Source organism: Arachis ipaensis, chromosome B4, assembly GCF_059453495.1.
Source record: "Arachis ipaensis isolate K30076 ecotype BB chromosome B4, ASM5945349v1, whole genome shotgun sequence".
NCBI classification, from domain to species: Eukaryota; Viridiplantae; Streptophyta; class Magnoliopsida; order Fabales; family Fabaceae; genus Arachis; species Arachis ipaensis.
The window spans coordinates 140,490,835-140,500,699 of NC_142439.1; the positions used below are offsets into that span (position 1 = coordinate 140,490,835).

Below are 9,865 nucleotides of genomic sequence, written 5' to 3' on the forward strand. Positions count from 1 at the left end.
TGGGTTTCTAAACTAATCACAATACACTTATAATAACAGTATGATCCTCAATACCTTTTTCCCATTTGTATAAAAACAAACATCAAACCAAATAAAACCCAAAAATTACAGACTAAACACAACACTAGAATAAGAAAGAACTAATAAACCAGAACATCTCCCTTTTCACATTTGGATAAGAACGAAACACTAAACCAAATAAAAACCAAAAACTGGAAACTCTAAACAATTAAATCAAACCATCATTACCAATCAACAAAAACTAAACAAAATCAAAATCCTAATCGTGAATGCATAAAGTATGAAAAAATTAGCCTGCTGATAGTTGATGTAGAAAAACTAGCAGAACAGAATAGGCAAAGCACTAGCAGTTCAGCACCACCTAGCAGCAGTTGAGCACTACTACAGTTGCAGCAAAACAGAACCAAATATCCAGAAGTTTAGAGGAAAAAAAACTAAACCAAATATCAGAATAGAACAAAAAAAGGTTTAGAAAAATAAAAAAAATGAAGAACCAAGAAAATCAAAACAAAAAATCAAATTAAAAAACAAATAATTAGATCAAGAAAAATTTTGACCAAATAATTTACCACGGCGTTGCGAACGCTTAACCTGGCTGACAGTTGGCGCTGACGGGTGGCAAGGAGGAGGGTTGAGAGAGGGAAACGAAGGTGCGACGAGTGAGGGAGAGGGAAAGGGTGGCGCGACGACTTCAGAGAGGGAGACGGCAACGCGACGGGTGTTGAGCCTTGGAGGGACATGGAAGGAGTGCCGACACAGGGAGCACTAACGGCGGGAGCACCAATGGAGGGGTTGTGAGAGAGGTTGAGCAACGAGTGTTATGGGAGCGAGAGTGAGAGTGCCAGCAAAGAACGACCGCTGCTCTTGCATGAAAAGGATAAAGGAGGAGGAGGAGGAGGAGGAGGAGAGCGCTGTAGTTGGGACTCGCGAAGGTGCCATGAGAGTGGCGACGAACCCACCCCCGCTGCTGTCGTCCTGCGTGTCTATGTGAGAAGGATGGAGGAGGAGTGCTCGAATGAAGAAAATGAGGGAGAGAGGGAGGCGCTACTGCTGCTTGAATTATGGTTAAGAGAATGGGGAATAATTAAATTTTTTTTGGAACCTTTTGGCCATACTTTTGAAGCGTGCCAAAAAAAGTTACAAGAAACGGCCACACTTTTAAAACGCCGCTATAACAAAATTCTGTCGCCACGCTTTAAAAGTGTGTGTTGTTTCTCTCTATGGCCACGCATAATCTCGAATCAATTACCACCCTCATAAAAACATGGTCATAGACCCTTTTTGCCACGCTTTTTAAGCGTAATAAGAAAAAAATGGCTAAATCTGTAATCAATCGCCACCCTCATAAAAGTGTGGCCATTGACCACTTTAAACGTGATAAGAAAAAAGTGTGTCCATAAATCTTTTTTGTTATAGTGGTAGGAATATAAAACATTTTATTGATGCCCAAAAAATGAAAAGAAAAATCAATCTCTAACTTGACGGATCTGTGTCAAAAATATTTTACAAATATTTGCCTTGACAAATTATTCTTTATACAATTATACACAGTTATATTGCGGCTCTACCGGTGGTAGATATGCATAAAGAAAGAAAAAAAAGGCCGGCAAAAGTATCTAATCAAATATGAATAAAATGATAATAGGTTATAATTAACATTTTATTATTATTATTATTAATGGATGTATATACTTAGTAGTCACTTGTTCTCGCCGTTTTAGCTGCTCTTCTTACCCTTTGGTTTTACTTGTGGTTATTTTTTAAAATTTTAGGAGTGATTATTAGAATTTATTATTTTAGTTATTAATTAATTATTAATATTTAAAAATATAAATAAAATATATTATTAAATTAAAAAAATTAAATTAATAATTAAAAATAATAAATTCTAATCATTTTTTAATATTTTTTATATATTATAAAATCTAATAATAATAAGACAAAAAGAGAGGCGCTTATATATATATATATAGCTCCACTTAGGGATTATTTGTGAGAAAGAAAGAAATGGAATCCAAATTGGGACCACGAAATCCTATTCGCTGTGCTCAATACCGTCAATTATTTCACCAAGGTACCAACCTCTGTCTAGCAGTAGGATGTGATTGTCCTTGTCCTCCTCCTTCACCTTTTCTTTCATTGCCTCCTCGCCCGCCTCTGCAGTCTTCCTTGTCACCCCCACCGTTACCTCCTCCTCCTCCTCCTCCACCATTATTGCCGCTATCACCACCGCCACCACCACTGGCTCTTTCCCCACCAATGCTGCCACCGCCACCGTCACCACCACTGGCTCTTTCCCCACCAATGCCGCCACTGCCAACGCCACCACTACTAGCTCCACCACTAGCTCTTTCCCCACCAATGCCACCACCGCCACGACCTTTTTCTCCTGCCCCTCCGCCTCCTCAAACTCCCCTGCCGACGAAACCTTCCTCTAAACCAACCCAGGTACTGCATTTTCCTCCTCCAACTTCAACTCCAGTATCATCTTTTTCGTCAAGCGGCCTCATCGTTGGAATGGCGGCAGCAGTCACTTTCGCCATTTTGATTGTGGTACTTAGCGCTTTTGGCATTTTTTATTGGAAGAATAGAAAGAGAGAACATGATAAGGGGCTCAGACTTAAAGGTACGTGTTTAAGGTTGGCTTTGGAAGAGAGATAAAAACGGAGAGAGACTGCGGGATTAAAAGATTGAAATAATTTTTGTATTATGATTGGTATAAAATGTATATGATATAGTTATATTTTAGTATTTTATTTGATTTAAGATAAATATAGATATAGAATGATAATATTTAATAAAATATTTTTAATTAATAAAAAAATATTTGTTTTTAAAAATTTTAGTCCATTCTTGTTTTTTAATGATATTGAAAAGACTAAAATTTTATATTTTGGAACTAAAATTTTAATTTTATTATCATATAATATTAAGTTTTAATTTCTCAATTTTAGTGTCAGGCTTTAAAAACAAATATTATGAGAAAAATTTAAAATAGTTTCTCATAATTATTTCGATAGACAACGAGGTTTTTGACAAAAAAAAATTTCAATCTGGTCTCTGATAATTACTTCAAAAGGACAACGAGGTTTCTGTACAAAACAAAAATCAATGTTGTTTTTTTTTTTTGCACAGGAGCTAATCAGTTCAAAAAAAAATATATCAAGGGCCGAATTGAGTGTTTTTTTTTGGGGACTTCGTTGTCCTTTCGAGATAATTGTCAGAGGCCAGATGGAATATTCACTCAAATATTATTTAAGAGAGCTAGAGTTGTCAATGATTATGGTAGAGTAGGATTTAGATTTTCTTTTTAATTCCATCACTAAGTTTAAAATTTTTTTAACACTTATCTTTTTTTTTTATCTCTATTTTAAAAATATTTTAACTCTAACCTCACTTGTAACCTAAAGTTCTCCATTGGACCCTATCAATTTTACAACAAATTATTTTGTTGATTTTTAGCAAATCGATGGTGGTTCGATTCTAATGATTTGGGAGTAAAATCTACTCCTCCTTTGTGGGTACTAATTTTATTTGTATCAAAATCTATGCCTTTGACAATGACAAAGAAGAAAGAACCAAATTTTGTAGAAATTCAAAATGAACAATAAAACTTAAATGATTTGAATAAAAGGGAAATCAAATTACAGAAAAGAAAAGTGTTTAGAAAAATAAATGGCAAAAAAAGGTAAAGGCTAGAAAGGATAAAAGTTGCTGAATTTAAAGGAATCGAAATGACATTATTGCAAGGAAGATAAATTGCAAAAAAAAAAAAAAGTTGCCGGGAATTTAAATGAAAAGTAAAGACATGGAATGAACCATTAAAAAAAAAGACTCTTGACTGATTTAGAAAGTCAATGAGGATATGAGTGAGTGTGAGTATTTTTTCAAAAAAGATTCTAACCTTTGTTCCTTCGATCTTTCACGTATTTATAGAGGTCTTCGACCAATCATATTCAGATATAACTGTTCCCTCTCTTCTTGAGTGTAGTCTGTAACTGCCACTAACCATCTTCATTTATTAACTTTTTCACTTCTTCGATTGCTTTGCTCTTTTTTGACGAGTCTTAGTCAATTAAAATCCTCTCCTTCATTGATTAATCTCCAATCCAAAGTTAATTCTAACATGTATTTGGAGGTTGATCAAAATATTTTTTGGCACTTGAAAATGATCGAAGCCTATTATTGTCAAACATTGGCTTATCAAAAAGTTCAATAATATATTTATCGAAAATATTATTTTCGATATAACACAAATTAAAATCAATTTTTTTCCAATCAAACACAATATTTAATTCATTCATATTCCATAAACATACTAATAAAACATAAAATACAAAAATAAATCTATATTAAAATTAAAAATAATAAAATTATAATAAAATAAATATTAAAATTACAAATTCCATTTATAATAAAGTCCTTGCTAAAATTATAAACACACAAACAACAATATTATTCCTCTTTCTATATGTATACATATGTATAATAATTTGTTGTTCTTCGTCAAACTTTAATTTGTTGTAACAATATTATTCCTCTTTCTATATGTATATATATGTATAATAATTTTTAACAACGTACTAAAATATATATATATATATATATAAGTAGTTAGGTTGGATAGGAGTTACTCTAAATCCACACCAGATCTAACTCACAACTCCACCTACTCCGTTCTCAATGTAATTTGCCGCGGATTGAATTATCAATCTTATCCAAAACGGGTTAAATTGGGTTAGATGCTTATAGATAGGATTAATATTACGAACCCTAAAGAAATAAGACAAACTTTAAGTATAGTAACAAAATATAATTTTTGTAGACATTTTATACGTTGTACATTGATATTTTATTGTCACATTGATTTAACCAATTACTATGTATCTATATATAAATAGTTTTAAAATCGTTGGGCAACTTTAGAAAATTAAAATAGAATAAGTATATGCACGTTATTGCTTACCTGCAATTATGCAAATGCAAGCTCTTTCCCTTCTTTTTATTCTTACTAATTACTGTACAGGCAATAACGGAATAATAGAAATCTCCTCAAAGAACAGAATATTCAGATACGAGGAGTTGGAAGTTGCAACAGATGGATTCTCCAAAGCAAATTTGCTTGGAGAAGGTGGATTTGGTTATGTCCACAAAGGAGTTCTTCCAAACGGCAAGGAGGCTGCCATCAAACAGCTCAAGGATGGAAGTAGGCAGGGAGAGCGTGAATTCCAAGCTGAAGTAGACATAATCACTAGGATTCATCACAGGAATCTCGTTTCTTTGCTTGGATATTGCATCGCCGGCCACCATAGACTTCTCGTCTACAAATTTGTTCCAAACAATACATTAGAGTTCCATCTACATGGTATTTTTTTAAAGTTGTAAAATAATACAATTGTATGTTAATATCTTTTACCTGCAAATAATGTGTACAAATTAAGGAAATTTATCATGTGTATTTTTTTAATAATATAATTATTATAAAATATTACAAAACAATTATATTAAAAATATATTAAAATTAGTCACTATTATAAAACATAAAATATATATTAAAAAAGAGTTAAACTATAAATGTATTTTTATATAAATACATAATGCATAATTAATTTTAACGATTGATTTTAGTGTATAAATAGTATTTTTTTATTACATAAATATACCAGTAAAAAGTCGTAGAAAAATTATATTCGAGTATCAAAATCTTATCGGTTTTTACCAAGAGATTTTCTATAATAGTACAAATAAATAACAATACTAATAAAATTGTTTTGTGGTTGCATTAATAACTTTTTAATGGATCGGATACAAATTATAATGGCTATTCACTTATTTGAACAACAGGGCAAGGTCCTACTGTAGATTGGCCTACAAGAATGAGGATTGCTCTAGGAGCTGCTAAGGGATTAGCATATCTTCATGAGGAATGTATGTCCTTTCATATGAAATTTAAGAGATTTTACTTCTTCGATATAAATGACTCACATATTCAACATTATTAATGGATATTTAATTAATTTTTTAAACTAAATATGAGAATATTATTCATATTCAAATTCAAATACAATGTTTGTTATATTTAAATTTTTTTCATTGGTTGAAGAACAAAATTGTTATGTAAATATAAAAAATTAATAATTAATTTAGTGTTTATGTATTTGTATATGAGCATATGCAATGTTTAATTCATTTTAATTGTATCTTATGACAACCATGTTTATGTTAGACATACATCAAAATTAACAATAAAAAATAGTTATTAGAAGTATAAAATAAGAATAAGTATTGTTTGCATTGGTTCTTAAGATTTACAGTCAAAATCAATTCATCTCTAACTTTATTTTTTAATTTGAAATCGTCCTCAACATTTTATTTGGTATTAAAATCGTTCTTTTGATCATTTTATACTTATCTCATTAATCTTACTTTTTCACCTTTCTAATTCCAAATCCTATCATCTTCATCTCCACCGTCATACTCTCTCCCACAGTGGTTTTCGTCGTAGCTGAAGGAAGCCACCGCCGAGTTGCTCCCCTCTCTACAGTGCTCCCGCAGTGGTTTCCATTGCGGCTGAAAGAGGCTGTTGCCGAGCTGTTCTCCTCTCTACCTCGCTGCTGCAACCACCTTCTTCATGATTTGCCCATGACTCTACCTTTGTTGCGTCCTTCTTGTAGCGTCGGGGCTGACCCTCGAAGCTACTGGAAGCCGTTGGCATCATTGCTGGAGCTTGTTGCCGGGTCTAATAAGAGCAAGGCCGTTGGGTGTAGCAGTAGCAGACTAGCAGTGTCTCTCAAAAAGACAGCCTTTTCCGGCAATAGCAGTGGCGAAACACGGACCTTGTTGCTTCTGCTTCTTTCTATATCTTGCTCGTTTGTTTATCCCTAAAGACGCTAAATGATGAATTTTTTCATTCTTTTTGTTTTTAAAAATATCTAAATCTTTTGTTATTGTTGTTAAATTTAAAAAATTTGATGTTATTAAATATCTGAAGTGTTGGTGGCGGTGGTAGTGACTATAAAAAGGTAGAAAGGTGATTGTAGGACAAACGCTGGTGTAGTGGGGGTATTTTTTGTCTTTTAAAAAATTATTGTCTTCAAAAAGATAATTTTAATACTAAATAAATTGTTGAGAATTATTTCGAACCAAAAAAAAATTAGGAATATTTTGATTTTGATCCTAAATCGTAGGAATCAAAACAATATTTATTCTTATAAAATATATATTAAAATATAAATACATATCAATAATAAATTAAACAACACATATTTATACACAATTATATAACAATTAATTTCAGTATACTTATAACATTTTATCTAATAAATAGCAAAAATCCTTTTCATTATAAACTTCTACGATATATGCAGTTTCGGTGGATCGGAGAGAATCCACCCTCATGCTCTATATATGCATTCGAATGTGATTTCTTCTACTACGTTGCCTATCAAGTATCAACATATAATGGTTTGTATTTTCAGGTTATCCCAAGATCATCCATCGTGATATCAAAGCTGCTAACATTCTCCTCGATTTTAATTTCCAAGCGAAGGTGAGCGATAAATGATCAATTTATCCATTTGATGAACTTGATGAACAACCCCTTTCATTGTGTCAGCAGGTTGCTGATTTTGGGCTTGCAAAGTTTTGCCCAGATATGAATACGCACGTGTCCACTCGAGTGATGGGAACTCTAGGGTACATTATTACAACACATCCTTCTTTTTCTCTCTTCACTATTCTTCATCAATTCAAACATAACAATAAAATGCTCATGCATGAATTGTTAGGTCAGGTATGTGGCCCCTGAATATGCTTCCAGTGGAAACCTCACTGAAAAAGCCGACGTTTTCTCCTTTGGAGTCATGCTTCTTGAGTTAATTACTGGCCGCCGACCAATAATTAATTCACATCATACTTTCATGGAGGTTAGTTTGGTACAAAAGCTAATGCACTATATATTATATCCGTACAGATATAACTATTCATATATTTTTTCTTATTAGTTTAATCTTCTCACAGAAGTGATTTCATGAATGCTCGCAGGCAATGCCTTTGCTAACAAAGGTTTTGAAAGAGAATAATTTTGAAGTTGTAGCTGACCAAAAGCTCCAAAATCAGTATGAACCAACCGAAATGGTTTCCATGCTGGCTTCTGCAGCTGCTTCTATACGATATGAAGCAAAGCTTCGACCAAAGATGAGCCAGGTAATAACAAAATACTCATAATTTTGACTTTTATTAACAAAGATTTAACTTGTAAGTTCACATCAAATTAAATGAGAAATTAAATTTGCACGAAAGTGGACATCTCTTTTGTACTATCAAGGATAAAGATTAGCAAGTGTATGCAGTTGAGCACTGTTATGGTAGTTAGTGCCTTAGTGGTTGATCTGCTAAATAGGGAAAGTTTGTTATGGCTGTTAGACTTGTTGCTAGCTGAGGCATCTGTTTGCATTCTTGTATAAATACTTCATATCTTTATAGAAATCTTGTTAGAAATAATATAACAGTGACTTTTTTTTGTTTGTTTGTTTAAATTTTTAAACAAAAAAGTATTAGACAAATAAAAGAAAAAAGTCTATACAAAAATAATTTTAAGTCCAAAAAAATTTACCTAAAAAATCATATTAGAAATATAAATATTTATATATATTTTTTTATTAATTTAATCTTTTAAAAAACTTAATTTCATGACAAATTTTACACAAGTACTCATTCCTTTTATAAAGTCTTGAATATGCAATCTTTGGTTTCTCTTCCTTACTTTCTGCCTAAGTCACAATTTGTATGTTCATGTACATATTTTGTTAATGGTATAATAAAATAATTTTTTTTAATCTTTTTTAAATTTTATCTATCACTTTTTAGTACTAAAATTAAAAAGAAAAGTGTACAACAGAAATGCATATAACATTTTTCAAATTAAATATGTAAAAGATCTATTTATAATGGTTTTTTTTTTTTTGAAAAAGGAAATTATTTTTTATTCAATAAAATATATTTTATATAATTATAAAAGTTTTTTACCATATTTTTTTAAAAAAGAAAAGACTATTTTTAATTATTTCAATGATCCTTGCATGTATGTGTTGCAGATAGTTCGTGCTTTGGAAGGAGATGCATCTCAAGTAGCTGAGTTCACTTCTAATGTATTATGCTTAGATTCCGAGGCTGCTAGATACCGACGAGAAATGATCAAAATCATTAGTGACATGAGTGGATCCACGAGTTAATTAGTTGGTATAAACCCATTCGAGAACGAGGGATAATTCTTAAGTATTTCAAAATATACACAAATACAATATTAATGACCCTAATACTACGAAAAAAATCTAGAATATTGTGGACAATAGAGCTCATTCACCAGCAATAGAAGAAATAGAGTGATGCACTACAAAGGCAGTTATGCTACAACTGCTATTTAAGTACTGAATAACTTAACTAGAGTTAGATGTTAATCTGAGTTTGTTAGCTATAGTTAGAAGGCAGTTACATTTTTAGTTGTGTATATAAACGCCATTGTATAAACTGAATTGGGTGTGATTCATCATTAATTCCATTCTCTCATTTTTTATTCTGCATGTTCTGAGTTTTCTCTCCCAACTCTTCTCACTCACCTTCACAAACTCTGCACTCAGAGCATGAGTTTTCACATGGTGCGGTGAGCGTGGAAGAGTGCAGAGATCGAGAATTTCAGAACTTCTCAACAGTGCAAGAATCGTGAGAGTTGGCTCTCTAGTGCGAAGGTTTATCAATGGCAACCATGGCACAGGGAGAAGCGATGGATCCAAGTTCGAACCAGAATTTTACTGCTAGCGATTTCCAGAATTTTGCTCAGATGATG

At 32.1% G+C, this 9,865-nt stretch overlaps 1 protein-coding gene across 1 annotated transcript; it reads left to right on the plus strand.

Annotated features, from left to right (window-relative positions):
* The first annotated feature begins 2,028 nt into the window (after positions 1–2,028).
* On the plus strand, positions 2,029–9,254 carry LOC107637227 (proline-rich receptor-like protein kinase PERK3). Its single transcript, XM_088485343.1, has 8 exons — positions 2,029–2,647; positions 5,048–5,386; positions 5,866–5,949; positions 7,500–7,570; positions 7,640–7,716; positions 7,814–7,946; positions 8,065–8,226; positions 9,117–9,254. The coding sequence occupies exons 1-8, from the start codon at positions 2,029–2,031 to the stop codon at positions 9,252–9,254; spliced, it is 1,623 nt and encodes a 540-aa protein (XP_088341469.1).
* The last annotated feature ends 611 nt before the right edge of the window (positions 9,255–9,865 follow it).

Coding starts and splice junctions, on each gene's coding strand:
- LOC107637227 (XM_088485343.1), top strand. CDS start 2,029: ATGGAATCCAAATTGGGACCACGAAATCCTATTCGCTGTGCTCAATAC. Junction 7,571..7,639: donor ATTTTAATTTCCAAGCGAAG/GTGAGCGATAAA, acceptor TTGTGTCAGCAG/GTTGCTGATTTTGGGCTTGC. Junction 7,717..7,813: donor CGAGTGATGGGAACTCTAGG/GTACATTATTAC, acceptor TTGTTAGGTCAG/GTATGTGGCCCCTGAATATG.